This window comes from Telmatherina bonti, assembly GCF_933228915.1.
Source record: "Telmatherina bonti genome assembly, chromosome: 16".
Lineage (NCBI taxonomy): Eukaryota > Metazoa > Chordata > Actinopteri > Atheriniformes > Telmatherinidae > Telmatherina > Telmatherina bonti.
This window is the reverse complement of record NC_136614.1, coordinates 34,739,939-34,763,025: the sequence shown is the minus strand read 5'-3', so window position 1 is coordinate 34,763,025 and position 23,087 is coordinate 34,739,939. Positions and strand designations below refer to the sequence as shown.

The 23,087-nt window shown below is 44.7% G+C and overlaps 1 protein-coding gene across 1 annotated transcript in view; it reads right to left on the bottom strand.

The window, feature by feature from the left end:
* lama4 (laminin, alpha 4) overlaps nt 1-23,087 on the bottom strand; it is a 50,355-nt gene that overhangs the window by 22,515 nt on the left and 4,753 nt on the right. The window contains exons 2-15 of the mRNA XM_079255000.1: nt 16,874-16,975; nt 16,668-16,795; nt 16,501-16,581; nt 16,200-16,414; nt 14,978-15,078; nt 13,938-14,118; nt 13,592-13,672; nt 13,370-13,521; nt 10,599-10,709; nt 8,132-8,243; nt 3,589-3,753; nt 3,308-3,501; nt 584-700; nt 180-328 (exon numbers count right to left, since the gene is read on the bottom strand). Coding sequence (XP_079111126.1) covers nt 180-328; nt 584-700; nt 3,308-3,501; nt 3,589-3,753; nt 8,132-8,243; nt 10,599-10,709; nt 13,370-13,521; nt 13,592-13,672; nt 13,938-14,118; nt 14,978-15,078; nt 16,200-16,414; nt 16,501-16,581; nt 16,668-16,795; nt 16,874-16,975 — 1,889 coding nt within the window. The remainder of the gene's footprint in view (nt 1-179; nt 329-583; nt 701-3,307; nt 3,502-3,588; nt 3,754-8,131; nt 8,244-10,598; nt 10,710-13,369; nt 13,522-13,591; nt 13,673-13,937; nt 14,119-14,977; nt 15,079-16,199; nt 16,415-16,500; nt 16,582-16,667; nt 16,796-16,873; nt 16,976-23,087) is intronic.

Below are 23,087 nucleotides of genomic sequence, written 5' to 3'. Positions count from 1 at the left end.
GACCTGAAAAAATACTTTCTCGCTGCAGTTAAAGGCAGACGTTAGCTGCCGCTAGCTAATTTTCCCGCCAGAGTTTTGCTCCAATGCCTGAATAGCATTAGCTCAAAGCTAATCGTTCAGATGTTTCTGGAAACATCAACAACATGAAACTGGAGTTTCATGCAGCTTTTATTTCTTACTCCTCCAGCTGGATGGCCTGTCGGTCCAACTCTTTAGCGTGCTCATCGGCCCTCTGAACCAGATCTCTGTCAGCCAGTGAGAGGCGCTCCGTCTTCTCCGTCAGCTTTTGACTGGCACCATCAATAGCAGCATGGTACCCTGACACATTCTGCACAGAGACGCATACATGATCAATATTCCCTGCACAGGAGCCACTAACAGCAGAGTCAAAGCAGAAAGAATGATGACATCCACCCGTAGAGTTCAAGCTGACGGTGTCACCTTGCAGAAATGACTACAAATGAAAGATGCTTTCATTTCCGTCAACAAATCTCAAAACTATGTCTATCATCTCACAAATATCCATTGATTACAGGAAGAGAGAGATGTCTCAGCTCATGGAGGTCCTGATAATCTGCCTCACCTTCACCATAGCATCCACCACAGCCACGTTCCTCTCAGCCTCAGAGAGGAAGACTCGGCCCGTTTCCAGGGTGTCGTTGGCAGCCGAGCGCTCCTCCATCAGTCTCTGCTGCTTCGCCTGGAGGACGGGAAACAGCCAGGGTGTTAAAGACTGAACGCAGCAGAGAGAGACGACCTTTCCAACCCAAAACAAGCAAAAATCTCCACACCAGGGGTGTCATGTGAGTTCCCAGGACACACTGGTGTCCAGAGGGTTGGACCAGTAAAACAATCCACACATCAATCAGATGTTTGCATTTAATGATCCGTTTCTTCTGAAAGAAGTTACAAACAACCTGAAACCTCTGGAGAAAAATGTATATTTATACATAAATATATAGAAAATAAAGGCTGTTTTCTTCATTTTAAAATTTTTATAAATGATTATTTATGAAATGTCGTCAATTTCTTCGTGTTTTAATAATAAATTTCCTCTTAAACTTTATATTTTCATTCTGTTTATTAAATTTTAGTGTTTGTATTCGTATATCTCCAGTTTATTTGACATTTTTACAGATTTATATTAATAAATTCATGTATCTTTATTTATCTATGTACTTATTTGTTTGATGGACTGTCGACCTGTCCAGGTCAACCTGCCTCTCACCCAGTGATTACTGGGATAGACTCCAGCTTCCAGTGAGTCTGAGCTGGACTAAGAGGTTAAGAAAATGGATGGATGGATATTTGCTTATTAGATTTCTGTTACATAATTATACATTTACATATTAACTTGTTTCCTTGTGCATAACCGCTTCCAGACCAGTGTGGATCTACTAAACCAGTGAAAACAGTGTTTAATCCTGAAATAACCAGTATTTACTGGTCAGAGTGACTTTTCCACATCTAGAAGTTATATTAAATGTGCATACGTGGACATTTCCACATGTAAACCTGAACAAACACAAACTGAAGTCACATGTATGACGTCAGGAAGGAACAAATCATCCCGTTGCCTTGGCGAACACAAGACACATTACAGTTCACCTCTTCTTTTCATATTTACCAAACTAACCCTGCAGACCAGTCTGGACCATCTGAAGGACGGTTTTGGTCTCCAGCATCCTGCTCTACAAGTTCCTGACACCGGGTCTGACATGAGACATGACTGTGATGTCATATCGCTGATGGAGACGTTTAGTGTGACGGCGAGCGGCTCAGAGATGAGCTCATCTGATGAGTTGTGTCCAGCCAGCAGAGAGTCAGCGGTCTGCGATGGCGATGTGAGGAGCCCGGCTTAGGAGAGGCTCCGTGTTTGGTTAGTGCAGCATTCACAGCAGAGACCCCCACCACAACACACACACATACACACAGACCAACACACACACACACACAGACCAACACACACATACACAGACCAACAAAGACCAACACACACATACACAGACCAACACACACATACACAGACCAACACACACATACACAGACCAACACACACCCCAACACACACACACAGACCAACACACACCCCAACACACACACACACACACATACACACAGACCAACACACACACACACACACACAGACCAACACACACACACACACACAGACCAACACACACATACACAGACCAACAAAGACCAACACACACATACACAGACCAACACACACCCCAACACACACACACAGACCAACACACACCCCAACACACACACACACACACACACACACAGACCAACACACACACACACACACAGACCAACACACACCCCAACACACACACACAGACCAACACACACCCCAACACACAGACCAACACACACCCCAACACACACACACACACACACACACACACACACACACACACACACACACACACACACACACTTTTCAGCAGCTGTTCTGCTTCATCACAGCTTCCTGGATTCGGACTCAAAGTGCAACAATTCAGACCTGATGACCACAGCAAGCAGCTGGAGAGGGACACATCCACCTGGACAGGTTCACCTGGACACGTCCACCTGGACAGGTTCACCTGGACAGGTTCACCTGGACACGTCCACCTGGACAGGTTCACCTGGACACGTCCACCTGGACAGGTCCATCTGGACAGGTTCACCTGGACACGTCCACCTGGACAGGTCCATCTGGACAGGTTCAACCTGGACAAGTCCACCTGGACAGGTCCATCTGGACAGGTTCACCTGGACAGGTTCAACCTGGACAGGTTCACCTGGACACGTCCACCTGGACAGGTCCATCTGGACAGGTTCAACCTGGACAAGTCCACCTGGACAGGTCCATCTGGACAGGTCCACCTGGACAGGTTCAACCTGGACAGGTTCACCTGGACAGGTCCATCTGGACAGGTTCAACCTGGACAGGTTCACCTGGACACGTCCACCTGGACAGGTCCATCTGGACAGGTTCAACCTGGACAAGTCCACCTGGACAGGTCCATCTGGACAGGTCCACCTGGACAGGTTCAACCTGGACAGGTTCACCTGGACAGGTCCATCTGGACAGGTTCAACCTGGACAAGTCCACCTGGACAGGTCCATCTGGACAGGTCCACCTGGACAGGTCCACCTGGACAGGTCCATCTGGACAGGTTCAACCTGGACAGGTCCACCTGGACAGGTCCATCTGGACAGGTTCAACCTGGACAAGTCCACCTGGACAGGTTCACCTGGGCCGTGACAGAGGCGGGTGTGTCGGATGGGGGGGGGGGGGGGGTAAAATCACCTCCTTCCTCTGGGACTTGAAGATGCTGAGTCTGTTCTTGTCCTCCGTCTCCTGCAGGGTGCTGGCTGCTTTCAGGAGGAAGTCCTGAGCCTTGGACAGGCGGCGGGAAAAGCCGGCTAACACCTCTCTGACAGAAGGCAGGCGGTCCGCCGTCACCATCAGTTTCTTCTCCAGCTGACGGACGCGCCGAAGCACTGGAAGCACAAGCAGAGGACGCCACGTCTCAACCTTCTCATGAGATAATCAGTCATGTTGTATGAAATGTCACATCATCGCCTCACAGTCATGGGCATCAGCGGACTCCTCGGTGGCGATGGGCCCCTGTGGTGCCAGGTCCAGCTGCCTCATCCAGGTGACCATGTCCTGGGCAGCCGCCGTGTTCCTCTGGACCACCTCTGGATCCACCTCCTGCTGGACACTGTACACCTCCCAGTCATGGATCATCTCTGTCAATACAAACATCAACATATCATTCTGCATGTCTGTTCAGCCGTGTGTTGGGCCAACAGAACCAGAATGTGAACAAACGGATCCAAAAGTTCTGGTTCTGTTCTGGGGTCAGATCTGGAGCTGATCATTCAGAGCAGAATGCAGCACAAGCTGCTGAACATGGCGGTCAGTTGTTTACATCTTCTATACAATAGCTGTCAGAAAACAGCAGAATATGTTCAGTCAGAGGCTTCTTCATGTCCACCGCTAGACAGAAACTTTTCGCAATTATTCATCATCATAGATAAACAATAAATATAGTATTGAAACTCTATTAACAATATTCAGTTAAATTAACTACACACACACACTATATATATATATATATATATATATATATATATATATATATATATATATATATATATATATATATATATATATATATATGTGTGTGTGTGTGTGTGTGTGTGTGTGAACATTGATGATTAATTTATAATGTTCTTTAAATAAATTAAATACTTACAATTAAAAACCAAGATCTATGTCACATTTTTAATAAATAAAATATATAATCAATCGATTGATCACAGACTAATTTTATTAATTAAAATAGGGAAAGTAAGAATTTACACAATATAATCATTTATAATAAAATAATACAATAAAATAAAATGAACATGATCTCTTTTTAGGTCTGTAAGATTTTTTTCCAACCCGCTTTTTAGTATCTTGAGACATTTTTTATAAACTTAATTAGATTATTGGAAATGTTTTTACACATTTTATTTTAAGGAATGTAAGTTCATCTTCTTCATCTTCAGCCACTTATCCGGGTCGGGTCGCGGGGGCAGCAGCCTAAGCAGGGAAGCCCAGACTTCCCTCTCCCCAGCCACATTTACCAACTCTGTGGGGGGATTCCGAGGCGTTCCCAGGCCAGCCGAGAGATATAATCCCTCCAGCGTGTCCTGGGTCTTCCCCGGGGTCTCCTCCCAGAGGGACGTGCCTGGAACACCTCACCAGGGAGGTCCAGGAGGCATCCTGACCAGATGCCCGAGCCACCTCAACTGGTTCCTCTCGATGCGGAGGAGCAGCGACTCTACTCTGATCTCCTCCCGGATGACCGAGCTCCTCACCCTATCTCTAAGGGAGAGCCCGGCCACCCTGTTGAGGAAAGTCATTTCAGCCGCCTGTATACGAGATCTCGTTCTTTCGGTCACGACTCACAGCTCATGACCATAGGTGAGGGTAGGAACGTAGATCGACTGGTAAATCGAGAGCTTCACCTTCTGGCTCAGCTCCTTCTTCACCACGACAGACCGGCGCAGAGTCCGCATTACTGCAGACGCTGCACCGATCCGTCTGTCGATCTCGCGCTCCATCCTTCCCTCACTCGTAAACAAGACCCCGAGATATTTAAACTCCTCCACTTGAGGCAGGACCTGACTCCCGACCCGGAGAGGACAATCCACCCTATTCCGGCTGAGGACCATGGTCTCAGATTTGGAGGTGCTGATTCTCATCCCAGCCGCTTCACACTCGGTCGCGAATCGCTCAAGCGAGAGCTGGAGATCACGACCAGATGAAGTCAATCCCCTCAACACCTCGGCTGCGCCTGATCCGTCACCTTATCGTGGTGGAGGGGTTTGTGCGTCCCGAAGATCCTAGCAGCTATGTTGTCGGGGGCTTTATGCCCCTGGTAGGGTTAACCATGGCAAACAGGTGTCTAGGGGAGGGACCAGACCAAGCACGGCTCATAGACCTCTATGATGACAACCAACCTGGGCATGAATGTTCCCTTGCCCGGACGCGGGTTACCGGGACCCCCCTCTGGAGCCAGGCCTGGAGGTGGGGTACGAGAGCGAGTGTCTGGTGGCCGGGCCTTTGCCCATGGGGCCCGGTCGGGCTCAGCCCAAAAGGGTTACATGGGTCCCACCTCCCGTGGGCTCACCATCTGCGGGAGGAGTCGTAGGGGTCGGGTGCAATGTGAGCTGGGCGGCAGCAAGGGGCGGGGACCCTGGCGGTCCGATCCCCGGCTGCAGAAGCTGGCTCTGGGGACGTGGAACGTCACCTCTCTGGTGGGGAAGGAGCCTGAGCTTGTGCGCGAGGTTGAGCGGTTCCAGCTAGATATAGTTGGACTCACCTCGACGCATGGCTTGGGCTCTGGAACCAGTACCCTCGAAATGGGCTGGATTTTCTTCCACTCTGGAGTTGCTCATGGTGAGAGGCGCCGAGCAGGTGTGGGCATTCTCATCAGCCCCCGGCTTGGTGCCTGCACGTTGGGGTTTACCCCGGTGGATGAAAGGGTAGTTTCCCTCCGCCTCCGGGTGGGGGGACGGGTCCTGACTGTTGTCTGTGCTTATGCGCCGAACAGCAGTTCAGAGTACCCACCCTTTCTGGAGTCCTTGGAGGGAGTGCTGGAGGGTGCTCCTTCTGGGGACTCCATTGTTCTGCTGGGGGACTTCAATGCTCACGTGGGCAATGACAGTGAGACCTGGAGGGGAGTGATTGGGAGGCATGGTCCCCCCCCTCTGAACCCAAATGGTGTTTTGTTATTGGACTTCTGTGCTCGTCATGGATTGTCCATAACGAACACCATGTTCCAACATAAGAGTGTCCATATGTACACCTGGCATCAGGATTCCCTGGGCCGCAGTTCGATGATCAATTTTGTAGTCGTATCGTCGGACCTGCGGCCACATGCCTTGGACACTCAGGTGAAGAGGGGGGCGGAGCTGTTAACTGATCACCACCTGGTGGTGAGTTGGCTCAGGTGGTGGGGGAGGAGGCCGGTCAGATCTGGCAGACCCAAACGTGTTGTGAGGGTCTGCTGGGAACGTCTGGCTGAGTCCCCTGTCAGAGCGAGCTTCAACTCCCACCTTCAGCAGAGCTTCGAATATGTCCCGAGTGAGGCGGGGGACATTGAGTCCGAATGGGCTGTGTTCCGTGCCTCTATTGCTGAGGCGGCCGGCCGGAGCTGTGGCCGTAGGGTTGTTGGTGCCTGTTGTGGCGGTAATCCCAGAACTCGTTGGTGGACACCAGCAGTGAGGGATGTCGTCAAGCTGAAGAAGGAGTCCTTCTTGGCCTGTGGGACTCCGGAGGCAGCTGATGGGTACCGACAGGCTAAGCGGCATGCAGCTTCAGCTGTTGCCGAGGCAAAAACTCGGGCATGGGAGGAGTTTGGCGAGGCCATGGAGAAAGACTTCCGGACGGCTTCGAGGAGATTCTGGTCCACCATCCGGCGGCTCAGGAGGGGGAAGCAGTGCTCCATCAATACTGTGTACAGTGGAGGTGGGGAGCTGCTGACCTCAACTCAGGACGTAGTGGGTTGGTGGAAGGAATACTTCGAAGACCTCCTCAATCCTACCAACACGTCTTCCGATGAGGGAGCAGAGCTGGTGGACTCAGGGGTGGACTCTCCTATCTCTGGGGCTGAAGTCACTGAGGTGGTCAAAAAGCTCCTTGGCGGCAAGGCCGCGGGGGTGGATGAGATCCGCCCGGAGTTCCTTAAGGCTCTGGATGCTGTGGGGCTGTCCTGGCTGACACGCCTCTGCAGCATCGCGTGGACATTGGGGGCAGTACCGCTGGATTGGCAGACTGGGGTGGTGGTCCCCCTTTTTAAGAAGGGGGACCGGAGGGTGTGTTCCAATTACAGGGGAATCACACTTCTCAGCCTCCCTGGTAAGGTCTATTCAGGGGTCCTGGAGAGGAGGGTCCGCCGAATAGTCGAATCCCGGATTGAGGAGGAGCAGTGTGGTTTTCGTCCTGGTCGCGGAACAGTGGACCAGCTCTATACCCTCTTTGGGGTCCTGGAGGGGGCATGGGAGTTTGCCCAACCAGTCTACATGTGTTTTGTGGACCTGGAGAGGGCATTCGACCGTGTCCCCCGGGGGCTCCTGTGGGGGGTACTACGGGAGTATGGGGTACCGGACCCCCTTATAAGGGCTGTCCGGTCCCTGTACGACAGGTGTCAGAGCTTGGTCCGCATTGCTGGTAGTAAGTCGGATTCGTTTCCGGTGAGGGTTGGACTCCGCCAAGGCTGCCCTTTATCACCGATTCTGTTCATAACTTATATGGACAGAATTTCTAGGAATGTAAGTTGTTAATATATTAATTTATTTCCATATGACTGTAATAGCTTATAATATTAAACAATTAAAAGTATGTAAATTATATTTTCTAGGTCGAATAAAAGTGTGCAGTTAAATGATTTTTCATCCTATTTCAGATAAATAACAAAAGTGTAATTTGGTGTTTTTATTCATAACTGTAGAAGGTTCTGGTCTGGTTAAAAGCCAGTCTGGTCTGGTTCTTTATAGAGTAAAACCAGTGAATCACAGGATTTTTACCAGTTGCTGCTGGGAACTAAACACAGAGTCTACAGTATGTCGGTACCTTCGATGCGCCGGTTCAGATCGCTCAGATTTATGCTGAGTTGCTCAGCCGAGCTGAAGGTCTCCAACGTCTTGTTGTCCAACTTGTTGCCCAAACTTCTCAAAAAGGTCTCCTGAAAGTCCACAAACACACATGATTAGAAGGTAAATATACCAAGCGCAGACTTGCTTATCCAGCACTCAGACGAAGCTTGGATCTTAATGGCAGGATGGTTTAAACAGGCAAATCAGATTTTATAAGAACTGAGTTCTGGCCAATAAAAGGTTTTATTTGCTTTAAAAATGGTTTCGTTCTTCCAGCATCTCAGAATTATGAGTTTGTTAACTTTCACCTTTGAAAAGTTGTATTTATACATACAATACTATTTTATTTTATTTTAAGTACTAATACCATTTTTTGTCCTTTATGTTTCTCACAAGCTGTTAAAATGAACAACAGGTGATATCCTCAACACAAAGTAACATTTATATGATGGAGTGTGTTCAGTCAGAGGCTTCTTCAGGTCAGTTTGACTGGGACAAGACATTCCTGAGTATTACTATCAGTTCTGGGAATTGATGAGATGCTACTGAGTAAAGACCTTGATACTTATCGTCACTAATTTACTGCAAATAACTTCTGGCCTTTAAATTAAAAAACAAAATTATTTGTGATTAAATTGATTATATTTAGTAATTTATTCATTTTTTATTGACTATTATTTGTGGGTTTATTTGATATTTATATTTCCGTTATCTATGGTCATTAATATATTAATTTAATAGTTGCGTTTTATGTAATCGTATTTTATCTCATGACAATCTATTTTAGTATTTATTTATACTTTTTCTGTATTTAATAATTGTAAATAAAAAAGGTGTTAATTAAAACTCAATGAGGGTTCATGTCCTTTTGTGGTTTCCTTCATAGGAAACACTATAATTCACAAACTTAAATTCCTAAAAAATGGGAATATGTTCTAAAATACTTTTTTTTTTTTTTTCTTCTAACAGATAGAAGTTTAATAAAATGCTTTGAGAGTTAAATGTCACCCAGGGTCTAACTTTGTTCCCTTTAATGAACTTTTCAGTCTTTCTGTCTGCATACTTCCCATTCTGAAATTTTCCCTAGTTTTTCATCAATTTCCTAACATTCTGCTTTAGGCGTGTATTGGTTGTGTATGGCTGAACTTATTGATGATTATCAGATGGACTTTGGACCAAAGTGGTGAACCATCAGTTGTTCTGGGTAGAAAGACTAAACATTTGTTGTAACCTGCTTTTACACCTAATCCTGAATCCCCCACCGATAGATTTTATTTATCTTTTTTCTAAATACAGTAAAATTGGTAGAATTACTTTATTAAAGGCTCAGGTGTTTGAATATGGAAAATAAAGTTTTTTTTTCTGAATTAACGTAGGCTATGTACATTTCACATGCATCAGCTTATATCTATGGAGCGTACCGCGTGTCACTAAGTGATATTGAAGAAATGTGGCATGCACATGTAGAATATCAGACGGGATTGAACAAACGCAAAGTCTGCATCTGTCTTCGCAAAGTGGTCAAACTAATAATCAGCCCAACAACATAACTGAGAATATTAAAGTACTTCCCAATGTCTCAATGCCAAACAAAGTAAAAGTGAGTTAAACTAAACAAACAGGACATGTTGGACTTTCTCTAGATCAAGCTTGTTAGTTTTTGTCTTTATTGTTTTTTAATGTCTTGTTATCTACTGTTTGTTTTATCCTTATGACTTGATTTTATCTTGAAAAGCACTTTGTGTTGCCTGTGCCATTTAAAGTGCTGAAGAAATAAAGTTTGATTTGATTTGATTTGATTAATAATAACCGGCTTAGAAAATCTGGTCATTCAGAAAAAAAATAAAAAAATAAAATTTTTATCGTTCGGAAAAACGGGCTTTAATTTTTTTTTCAAGTGAATGCTAGATGCTTCTGTATCAAAATAATATGTAATGAAAATAATATATAATATTATATAAATAATATATAATGTTCTCACAGCATAAAAATCTTTTATGTCCCACTGAACTATGTGATCATCAATAGTCATTAAGGCGTCTTATACAGAGATCTGGGTAGAAAATTACTACCAGAATAGATCTGATCAAAGTAAAAAGATGTCAAAAACAGAGATTTTCAGATCATCTGAACATCTGAATTTATTTACAATTATAAGAAGAAAAGAAGAAGGAGAAAAAAATAACCAAAATAAAAAACAAAAGTGTGTGTTAAATAATTGTATGATAAATAAACCCAAAGAAAAAAGCTTAAAGTAAATGAATAAAAATAAATCAGTGAACTAAAAAGAAGTGAAATGACCCTGGCGTGGTTAAAATGGGGTTAATGGGAAGCACATGGTGGGAGATGGTACATGGATTAGAAATGATGAACTTCAAAAGACAGAAGGAGAGAAACAACCATCAGCTGAAACTTCTGAGGTCTTCCTCAGTTAAAGCTCTGACCGATTCTCGCAGCTCATTGATGTCCGACACCACGGCGTCCGTGGCCTTCTCCAGCTCATCGCTCCGGTCCTTCATCACAGATGACTTGTTCGTCCAGTCCTGAAACTGCGCCTGGAAGCATAGCAGGTAATCCTCTTAGTCCAACACATTCCAGAGTTGTAAATGGTGTAAAAACATACATATGAGAAGCAGTAATCCCTTTGGAAGTGACGGCTATGATGTTGGCTAAATTCCAGGAATTACCGCCTAAAGCAGAAGCGGAATTTTTCCTTCTTTCCCTGCTTTACATCTACAAGCATGGAAAGTGTCTGATGTAGTCGTTTCTCTCAGCTGGATAAATGACTTTATGAAGCTAAATAATGATCATGAAGTAAAACACCCTGGTTTACGTTTCTGTATAATAAAAGTTCCGTTAATAGGATAAGCAGCAGATAACAGCTGTAAAACCAGTCCTGAATCAGCTCTCCGGCCTCATTTTACTCACAAACAGAGGAAAAACACTAAATAAGCTTCACCAAAGATGATATAATACAATAAGACAAATCATTTCTTGTATTTTAACAACGTGACTACTGCAAGGAGGGATGGAAAAAAGACTTTTTATTTGCAAATATCAAGTGTAATTTTCATATAATTTAAACATTTTTATAAATACATATTTTACTGAAGTCTAATAACAATCGCATCCAAATGAAAGCGTCTCGTAGCTTAGAATGATTTATTTATAAGTCACTCTAAGTTTACTTCCATTCTAGATTGCGCTGTTTGATGGTAGAAAATTGTAGTAGCTCTGACCTGCAATCTTGATTTTAGTACAAACTCTTCTCACATAGATATTACCTCAAATTAGATCTTTTTTTCTGAGGATTTCATGCCGGTTCGGAGGGTGTGCTGCATATTTTTGGCTCTTTCAAGGCTTGTTATGATGAGTCTCCATGGCAACAAAAGACTTGTTTACAATCGGGATCAACTAATTAACCTCTCCCAATTCAGGATTATCAGCGAAACAACACATGAAATCCCGATGGAGTTGAAAAGAAAGAAGAGGATGCAGAGCGGGAGTCAGAGAGCGGAAAAAGCGATGGAGATTTAAACCATTTCTCCCAACCATCCTAATGGGCAATGTAAGATCACTAGCTCTCCACAACACAGTGAAGAAACAACAAAGTGTGTTCAGTGAGAGGCTTCTTCAGGGCCGATGCTAGACAGAAAGACACAGAAGATCATTCCTGCCAGCAGCCATCAGCTTCCGGAACAAGACCTCCTCTAGTTAATTATATACTACAATACTGAATTTCCCCTTGGGATTAATAAAGTATTTTTCATTTCATTTAATTTCATAAACACACTGGTGGCAGCGTACCCAGCAGTTGTATCACAATCATGTTGTATTGCCTTTGAATAGTGTAGCTGAAAGAGGACAAACTTGTTTTGGGGGAACGGGGGGGCCAAGCAAAGACCACCATGGATCATTCTACTTGCCTTTTTTCATCAAAATGAAGGAGTACCCATCCTCTTTACCCCGTGAGAGGAAGGGGAAATCAACAAAGAAAAAAAAAACAAAAAAAAAACAGAAGAAACGGAGAGTGTACATGGTTGTACTGTTTAGCAGATGGAGGCGGTTGAACAGGAACTTCAGAACTGAGGTGGAGGTTTATTTTATAATAAATAATATATTTATTATAAAAGTTTATTTTAGCGTTATGTTAGAAACAGGGCAGGAAGTCCAGCAGCTACTTTAACCTCCTGTTTGAGTCGCATCATTTACTGTTACTGCTGTATAAACAGCAGACATGCTAATCTTTTAGTTAGCCTACAGTGGAAAAGCTCCGTTACAACCATAGACTGTATATGAAAGATGGACGGAGACTAAAAGTGAAGCCTATGCGGAAGTGCATAAAACTGCAGTTCCCCCTTCATCCACTAGGGGCTGCAAAACAGCGCAAATCCCCATCAACTCCCATGTTAAAAAGACCAACTTCACAGCAGAAATAAACATGTTCACATCCTGGTACAAAAATCCATTTTAGGTTTAATAGGTCAGGTTTACCTTCATGACAACTGTGGGGGGAGTGAATTTTTTTCTAACTCGCCCATTTAAAAGTAATTTAATCTCAAAGTTCGGCATATTTAGGGGCGTGCCCTTTTGATTGACCGGTACCCGATCTCCGGATTCAAGTCAGAAGAACATAGAACTACCGCGGTCTTTAGCCGGTTAACAACGTGACTTAGCTTTAGCCCGCTTACTTCCGTTAGCTGGTTAGCTCCTGTTAAATCCAGGTTAGCTCGGTTAGCTCTTAGCTACAGAAACTTGGAGTTCGCTCGATGTCAATCATCCACCATGACGCTCACAGCCCCCCTCTCAGCTCCATCTCTTTGCCCATATTTGTATTTTCCGGGCAAGACGACACGCATGACCCTGCCAAGATGGTGATGGTAGGAACCGCCCACCGAGCTTCAATTCAGCTCTTCAGAAACCTACAGGTGACGTCACGGAGGCTCCGCCCATCCTTTATAGACAGTCTATGGTTGCAACAGATTGCTGGTACTCTTCACAGAAGTCATACCAGCAGCCACCGTGTCCTCCTGTTTCATCATTTATTTCAGCTGATTTGTCAATGGAGGTGGGAGTTGATGGACTCCCTCTAGTCACATGATGGGGAGGGGCCTGGGCCCCTGTAAAGCTTAATGTCTAGCAACACCCCTGCTGGTCTCCAACATTAAAATATCTGACGCCTTGCTGTCAAGGTGATGTTATTTTATAATTGTACCTGGAGTCGATGAGCAGTGTAGTTATAGTATTTCAGTCGGTCGTTGGCAGCAGCACCAGTAGAGATGTTCAACACTCCAACTTTCAGCTGGTCCAGCGTCTTATTGGACTGCTTCAGGTCACCAATCAGATGCCATATACACTCGTCACAACCTGGCAATCGGAGAAGCATGAGTCTGAGCTGCAGATGTACTGCAGCTGCATCTGTGTTTGCTCTACTTACTGATGTTGCACAGGTTGACCGTTGCCTCTGTCAGACACTCTCCTGTATGCATGTCGCAGTAGCCGCTCTCACAGTCACACTCTGCAGACAAACACCACAGACGACAACAGCAACGTCAGCCTGATACGAGGCAGTGCAGTTAATTCAAATATGCAGTAAATGAGAACCAACAGATGTTTTTCTGCTTCAGGATCACATCTGGCTTTAATGACGATGGTTCCAGCAGCTGTTTTTAGATTTGGGTTTCATGGTGAGGTCATGCATCTCTCTGCTGCTGGTGGGAATATCAGCATTCACTGCTCGACAGACGAGACCTTTCCAGATGCTGCTTGGACATCTGACTTACTCTGGCAGCCAGAGGGGCTGTAATCCCAGTATCCTGGGAGGCAGCGCTCGCAGTAACGACCTCCAGCGCCCTGGCGGCAGGGGCAGCTGTGGGTGAGGGGATGGCAGGTGGGGCGGATGGAAGCTGGCCCACATTCACACCTCCGACATCCCTGACAGCTGGAGAAGCCTGAGTAGCCGTCCTACATGGAAGCAAATGTTGGATTAAAGCGCTGAAGTTGCTACAACTAATAATCATAGACCTCCTTCGCCAGCTTGTTCCTCAGTGGTCGCCATGGTAACAACATCCATGTTTTATCTTTTCCCCTTTCTGTTATTATATCTGCATCACCTGTCGGTGTTTTACTGTTAATAAATAAACTCTCTCTTACTCCCACCACAGCTGAGCTACAGACTCTTTTATCTCCAGCAGTTTTTCTTTGCTTCTTTGGCGACAAATTAAATGTCGGCTTTCAGAATTGTTTTTGTTTTCACCTCACTTCAGTGATTCATCTTTAGCTGAGATATAATATTTCATGTTTCACTTCCACCCATCAACCCCTCAGATGTTGCCTCTATCCTCTGACAGGTTCAGCTGGCGACGTTAGGAGTTATATATAAATACAACAAAATGAAAGTAAGAAAAACAACTTTGATTTAAAAGTTTGGACACATTTTCCCATTGGATTTAAAGGGAAAGTGTGTCCAAACTTTTGACTGGTAGTGTATAATGAAATAATTCAGTAAAATGTTGATAAATAAAATAAAACTGTGCCAGATTACAAAAAAGTAAAATAAAATAAATTAAAATAAAACAAAAGGACGAAAAATAATAAGATATTGATCATTTAAAAAAACTTAAAACAAAAAAATGTAACAAAATATAATAAACTTTGTAGAAAAAAAAGTGAAATAAATTCAAATAAAAACAATACAACTAAATACATAAAAATGGATTAAAAAACAGGTGCAGATAAATAAAATAAAATAATCTGAGTTTATTCATGGAGCAGAATAAAAGTCGGCGAGGACAAACCCCTCCATGGACACCTGAGCTCTCACCTCACACTGATCACACAGCCGTCCCGTCACTCCCGGCTTGCAGTGACACACTCCTGTCCTGTCGTCACATGACGACGTGCCACATGCGTTGCACTCGCACTCTGCCACAGATCAGACACACAAGCAGCGGTGAGAACAGCTCCATGGTGTCGCCAGCAAGGTGCAAAGAGTTATTCCTGGATTTCAAGGGCCTCAAATCCTTGATCCGGATTTGTGTCCTTGGCTCGTTTTTCCACAGAGGCGCTCGAGCTTCCTGACATATGACAACGTCTCCTTTAGTCTCTGCTGGAAACAGCAGATTTATTATCTGTGAGGAATGGAAGACGGCAGGTCTAGTTGGACACTCTGAGCCAACCAGCTGCAGGACCAGGACAGACAAGAGACTTCCAAAGCTCCTGGTAAACATCCTGCATTTAAACTGGGTTAAGAGATTGGAACGCCTTTTATTCTGCGTGAAAATGTATTTCTTTATTTCTTTGGATCAAATTCAACACCTTTGTTTTATTTATTCCAGATCCTTCCGTCAACAGAACGTCTCAAAGTCCTAATATTTCTAATAATGGACACATTTCTGCAGGTCTGTGCTTTTTCATCAGATTAAGCGTCATATTCAGCAGGAAGCATCAATCCTGATGGTCTGATTCATCCTCCAGTTAACCCATGTTCCTATCACTTGTATACATCTACAATGGACGTTTAAAGGTCTGTAAAAGGAGAAGGATTGCTGTTGTGAAGAGCTGAGCGCTTGGAACATAAATAACTTAATACATAAAATTGAAAAAATATAATCAAATCAAATCAAGTCAGATTAAAGGATGATGTGAGCAGGAACATCTTTTTATAAAACTGTGACAGTGTCATTAAAACTTCTTAAGTGAAAAAAACAACAGAAAAAACCCCAAAAACCCAAACAAATATTTTTTAAATCCTAAATTAAATTAAATTAAATTAAATTAAATTGAAAAAAATATATAATAAAACCAAATCAAGTCAAATTGCAAGCTGTTGGCAGGATCTTTGTTAACATCGTTTTATAAAATTATGACAGTGTCATAAAAATTTTTTAATCAAAAATAAAACCAACAAAAATAATTTTTAAATACTAAATTAAATTAAATTAAATTAAATTAAATTACGTATTTTCAGGATCTTCATGAACACAAACAGAAGTCTTGACAAAAAGACCAGTAAGATGAGAAACGTAGGACTTCCTGCCCCCTACCTCTGCAGTTCTTGGCGCCGATGGCGTCGCCATAGAAACCGGGGGCGCACCTCTCGCAGCTGGCCCCAGCCGTGTTTCCCCAGCAGTGCTGGCAGTGGCCCGTCACGTTGTGGCACTCGTTGAAGATCAGGTTGGGGTCGGTGTTGCCGCTGCAGTCGCACCTCTTACAGGAGTTACCGAGCGCCATGGGGTTGCCGTAGTAACCTGGAGCACACCTGGGTGAGGGAGACTGCAGGTAAGTGACAGGATTTGCTGGACGACATGGATGTGGTATCATTTGGTTGGTCTGAGCGACACGGACCTCTCACAGCGATGTCCAGCGTAGCCTTCTCTGCATTTACAACGTGGAGCAACTCCTCCTCTGTCACAGTGCACGGCGAAGCTGCAGGGGGTGAGGGGGGGGGGGGGGTACTTCAGAGATCACACACCACCTCCCAGCCTTCATTTACCGCATGAACATGAACTTACTTATTGGAGGGGGTGGGGAGGGGGCAGGCGCAGGGTTGGCAGGTGTGACGTCCGTCCAGACTGGAGGTCACAACGTAGCCTTCCTCACACATTTCACAGAAATCCCCAGTACTGTGGTCCCTGCAGTTCTGGTGGGGAGGGGGGGCATCTCAGTACATCACAGCAGACACGTGGAAGGTGAGGTGGAAATCAGAGATAAAACTTACGATACAAACGCCGGTGATGTCCTGGCAGTGCTCCGCATGGCCCCTGCAGTTGCATGGCAGACACTGCTCCCGCTCACTCAGGAAAAATCCCTTCCCGCACAGCTGGAACGGGAAAACACCGGATGTGAATCCAGCTTCTGACATCTGCAGCCACATCTGGACCGTTTCAGTAGATCTACATAGCCGCTGAGACGGGGGTGGAACTCACAAGTTTCATCAGCATCTTTGCTTTTCCAGAGATCAATAAGAAACCATTTCACACTGAACTGGAAGCAGAAAGCTGGAGACTGAACTCTGCACCTTGTTTCATCCAGACTTAGGCTTCATCACAGATATCCTTCTGTTCATGTCACGAATGTCTGGATTCACCAGTAAACTGTCCTTTAAAGTGGTTTTAAGACCTTCCTACCGAAGTTTAAAAGCATTATTTATAATTTAAAGTCATATTTAAGGCTGATTTCATCCTAAATCTGGGGCGATCAGATCGATCCTCCAGGTCCTGAAGCTTCTCACGGTTTCCAACGACAACAACAGCCTGTCAGAAGCAGGGAAACATCAACACCCCCTCCCTAAATCATCCATCAGAAACACCGTTCTCACAGCATGAGCAGAACGGGATGCAGGAACCGAAACAGAAGCTGTTGTTGTGACGGACCGGTGTGGACACGGATGTGGATCTGCAGAAGACCCGTCCTGCTGTCCGGATCAGTAACGGTCTGATCCGTTTCCACCTGACGCTGCTGCATCTGCAGCCAGCAGAAACCTGCAACAACCACCAATAACTCACATGATCAGAATCGTTCACATCACATTTCCATTTTCTAAACATGAATATTTACTCAGAACTGTAAAACGTATGGTTCCACCAGAAGGTCCAGTCCAGAAGGAGTGTGGGGTCGCGGACCGCCTTGTTCGAGCTGTCCGGTCCGGGTACGACAGAGCTTGGTCCACATCGCCGGCAGTAAGTCGGATTCGTTTCCAGTGAGGGTTGGACGCCAAGGCTGCCCTTTCTCACCGATTCTCTTCATAACTTCTATGGAGAGGATTTCTTGGATCAGCCGAGGCGTTGAGGGGATGTCAGACTCCAGTTTGGTGGACTCAGGACTGGGTCTCTGCTTTGTGTAGGTGATGTAGATCTGTTATCTGGTTGTGATCTCCAGCTCTTGCTGGACAGATTTGTGTGAAACCGTCGGGATGAAATTCAGCATCTCTGAGTCTGAGACCATGGTGCTCCAACGAGACGACGAGGCCCCAATTGGAGGAGTCCCTGTATGTCGGAGTCTTGTTTATGAATGGGGGATGGATGGAGGGTGAGATTGACAGGCGGATTGGCGCAACGTCCAACATAATGTGGACTCTGCGCCGGTCTTTCCCCTGAATTGGATAAAGATATAAATATCTGTAAAGTTTGTCTCCAAGCTTCCAGTCTGAACTGCATCCGGTCTCATGTCAAGCATGCGTCCAGTCTAGCGAACGTTCACCAGGCTCTGAGATGATGCTCAGCTCTGGGTCTTCCTCTGAGACTCATCCCTTCAACGTGTCGTGGAGCAGCAGCGCTGACGGAGGTGTACAGTAAAGCTTTGTTAGCAGCATTCTGTTGGAGTTTGACCTCAGTCCGCCGCGCAGATCTGGATGCATTCATAGCAACAGAGGATGGAACATTCCTCACACATTCAGCCATGCATGCTTGTGAATCATACTTGCATTTATTCACAGTTGAGCTGTGAGACAAAGACGTGGCTGTAAGCAGCTGATGTGAGAGCAAGTCCAGATTCTTCCTGCTGACCGGTTTCCTGTGGATCTGACCCACAGCAGCCACTCAACTTTCCATGTAAACATCCTGGAAGATGAAATCCTCATAGTTTTGATGCTCAGTGAATGAAATCCCTGCAAGTGACCCAAACTGTTAGAAGTAGTAAACCAGTAGTTTATAGGAAAGCTGCCGTCCACCATTTGCGAAGCCAGCTGCAGGAGTTTGCAGAGCTTTAATCCGTGTGACGGGTGTGTGATGAGTCAAACAGCTGCAGTGTGTGTACACAGGGGAGTACAGACCCCAGCAAATGGTGGAGGAATGCCACAAACCTGCTGAAGAGTTGGTGGAAAAGCACAAAACAACTCCAGTCACAGGCACGAAACGAGCAACTTTCTGCTGTTTGAGCTGAGAAGAATGTGCAGCATGATGGGGTTAATTATGGAGAAGTTCAGTCAGCAGGTTTCCCAGCGATGGAAGACACAGAGCTGCAAATAAAACCTCTATAATCCATAAAAACAAGGAGACAGTTTGGATCTGCTGGTGAATGTAGTGGAAACTTTCTGATGTTTTAGTCAAAACGAAGGAGCAGGAACCCAAAGACAGAAGAGAGAGAGAGACACAAACAGGATGCAGGAAAAGAGAAAAATGTAAATCTCACTATAAACTCCACGAGCAGAAACCTGAGGAAGGTTCTGGAGTTCACAAACAGTCCAAACAGAACTGCTGGAATCACCAGCATTCCTGCTGCTTCCATTAAATCTGCCTTACAAACCCAAATCTGATGACTGGTTTCTGGTTTGGACTGGTTTAGGAGTCCTGTAAACTCACACCCAAGTGTGTTATGGTGTTCCTCAGAGTCCTGTTCTTTGTCTGCTTTATTTTCTTTACACAGAGGTAGTGAATGTGCTACCCACCAGCCCGAAGGCTTCGTTGTGGGACGCTCAGCCAATGAGCCAATGAGAAGCGGGCTCGTAGTGTCCAGACGAGAAGTGTGTGTCTGCTCAAATGTAAAAAAAAGGTATGTGATAATGTTTAACAAGCTCGACGCAGAAGACGACTACGCAGACAGTTTTGGTTCATTCTTAAGGCACATAACACCCGTCAGTGGCCAGGGATGCTCCCAAGTGGCGGCCAGTTCCACCCTGAACAAAACACTGGCCACCACGATGACCACCCCTGTAAAAACTGGACTTTTCATTTACACCAACATTTATAGACCATTAAGACAGATTATGCTTTGTGTATATTGGAATGTAAAAATCATTCAAAAGATGAGTAAAATAAATAATGATGTATTTTAATCAGGCCCACGGAGGACGCCTCACAGGTTGGGTCCAACGAAAAGGTCCTTTGAGTGAGTGAAGCTGTGTCCGAATGTCCAAACTAATCGCTCATTTACTACACAGAGCTGCACCACATACTGAACTCATTCTGTTGGCGATTTGGACACAAAGCTGGATATTTCTCCTCGTAGCAGGTCATGTGACTACTGACTGTCACCACGGCAACCACAAACCCAATCCAAATCTGTATTTCCTTACATCTGTTCAACAAATACGGATATAAAATTAATTGTCTTTATTCATTCATTTATTTTCTAAACCGCTCTATCCAATTAAGGGTCGTGGGGAAGCTGGAGCCTATCCAAGCCGTGTTTGGGCGAAAGGCAGGGTACACCCTGGACAGCTCGCCAGTCCATTGCAGGGCCAACCACTCACTCCTACAGGCAATTTATAGTAACCAATTAACCTAACATGCATGTCTTTGGACAGTGGGAGGAAGCCAGAGTACCCAGAGAGAACCCACACATACATGGGAGAACATGCAAACTCCACACAGAAAGGCCACTGTCCAAACCTTGCCCCAGCCAAGGATTGAACCAGCAAGTTTCTTGCTGTGAGGCCACAGTGCTAACCACTTTGCCACCGTGCAAAGTGGTTAGCACTGTGGGTAATTTTGAGTGCAATACTGTTTTCTCTCTGGACATTCAGACACTCCTAGAAAATGGTGTCAGTACTACAAAATGTAGGGGACAGTGTGGACATTCGGAAAGCAAGAGAAACATTTGACAACAGATGAGGATATAAATAAAAGCAAATTATGAATAAATCTTCATTTCACTGGAGAGAATAGTGTGAGGTGATGTTGGCTACGCTTGTCTGACTAGATGTAGGCTGTAGTTGTTATGTACACTAAGAGGAACAAGTCCTGCCCAAAATGTCCCTTCAAACATATTTTCTAGAAATATATCTCTTTTGGAGGCACGTTTCCAAATATCCACAACATTTTAATTATTTTTGGAATCTAGGAAGCTTCAGTATAAATCCAACTGTCTAATTTAAGGCCTGTAAAGTTAAATATCAGTTTTGGGTCTTGTAGAGTGAAGTGCTAGCTACTCTCAGAGTGCACCAGATTAATGCATTTTAATCTACAATGTTCAGATATTTCTCCCAGGGAAGCATGGCCCCCAGACCCCATAGCTGGATTTCATACCCCCCTACAATCCAGTGTTGCAGTTCTGTATTGTTGACCCAATGACCCTTGGCCACCTGCTGTTTTCTTGGGACACCCTGTGACCTCCCCTAAAGAAAATCTCTAGTGGCATTCTATCACTTGAAGCAGAAAACAGAGAAATATCACCGGAAATCACAGGGAAGTGTTGAGCTGTATAACTGAAAAGACAAACCAGAGAAGAAGAGAAGGGCTGGAAACAGACGATGCAGGAATCACAAACTAAAAATCCCCCAAGAAAAAACCAAAAACCAAAGATGAGAACAGTATAAATCTGTGTGGTTTTAATTCTTTTACTTCTTTTGGTGTTTCTGGACGGTTATAAAATGCTTAAGAGAACAAGGAACTCAACACTGCCCACTAGTGGACGAACTGACCTAACTACCAACATAACGTAAAATGGAAATGGATCCAAGAAAAGGACATTTAGTCTGCTGGATTGTAAAAAATGAAAGTTTTCAGGATCCTGATCAGGGGGAGTTTATTTTCCCAACACTGTGGTCCTGGCGGTCCTCAGCTTTTTAGTCCTATCTTTTTTCATCCATTTATTTCCTGTACTGGTTAGTCTGTTCCAGTAGTTAGCAGGTGAGAGGCAGGCACACCTGCACAGGTCACCAGTCCAACACAGAGAGGGTCTTTCCCTGGAGAGAAATCCACATATACACAACTATTATGCCCCCCTCCCATCCTTACAGACTCTACTTTTTCAATTAACAACAGAGTTTTGCTTCCCACTTTTCCTTTGATGTGTGGTACTGGGAACCATTAGACCACCCTGCAACCCAAACATAATGGAAAACATTGACTTTAACAGTTTATAACCCGAACCTCATATGTTCCTGAAACTGAACAACAAACTGGCTTCATGGTTCCCACCTTAGTTTCCTCCAGGATTCTGGTGACCTCCATCTATTTATCTGGAATCTGGTTTAACAAGTTTGGGTTTTCAGGCTCACAAAACACCAGTTTCATGTGAACTACATGTCCAGTTGATAAAAATCTTGGGTGGACACACCTCAACTTGCGTTTGTACAGACATGGTCTTAATTTTTAATCCAAATTCTCTGAATAATCCCAAAAACTCCACCAGATCTCCTGCGTTTCAAAGCGCCATCACTACTACCACTGTAAATAGGTGCGTTTCCATTACACATAGAGTTGCACAAAAAGAAATATCGCTATAAGAAATGCAAATGGAAACACACGTTGAGAAAAAGTCTCAAATATTGCTAAAAACATTTATGCTCTCATGAGGTGGTTTTTTAGATGGCAAATTTCAGAGTTTTAGAAAAGAAAATGAGGGAGAAAAGCTTCAAGAAATCAGCGCAAATTCTCCGCAGCAAGTCAAAAACCCCTAAATAACGCTACGTGGCTACCGACTGTAGGCTGCAATTCTTGTAAAATCTCGCAAGATGAATGAGACTTTACAAGACTTGAGGCTAATGTGCAAAACACATTTTGTTTGTCAAAATCATAGACTGTATATGAAAGATGGACAGAGCCTCCGGCAGTTGAAAGTGAAGCCTATGCAGAAAATCCATTTTAGGTTTAATAGGTCAGGTTTACCTTCATGACAACTGTGGGGGGAGTGAATTTTTTTCTAACGCGCCCGTTTAAAAGTAATTTAATCTCGAAGTTCAACATATTTAGGGGCGTGTCTTTTTGATTGACAGGTACCCGATCTCCCGCTTCAAGTAAGAAGAACGTAGAACAACCGCGGTTTTTAGCGGGTTAACGACGTGACGTAGCTTTAGCCCGCTTACCTCCGTTAGCTGGTTAGCTCCTGTTATCTCCGGGTTAGCTCGGTTAGCTCTTAGCTACAGGCAGTTCGGAGTTCGTTGAATGTCAATCCACCATGACGCTCACAGCCCCCCTCTCAGCTCCACCTCTTTGCCCATATTTGTATTTTCCTGGTGAGACGACACACATGCCCCTGCCAAGATGGCGATG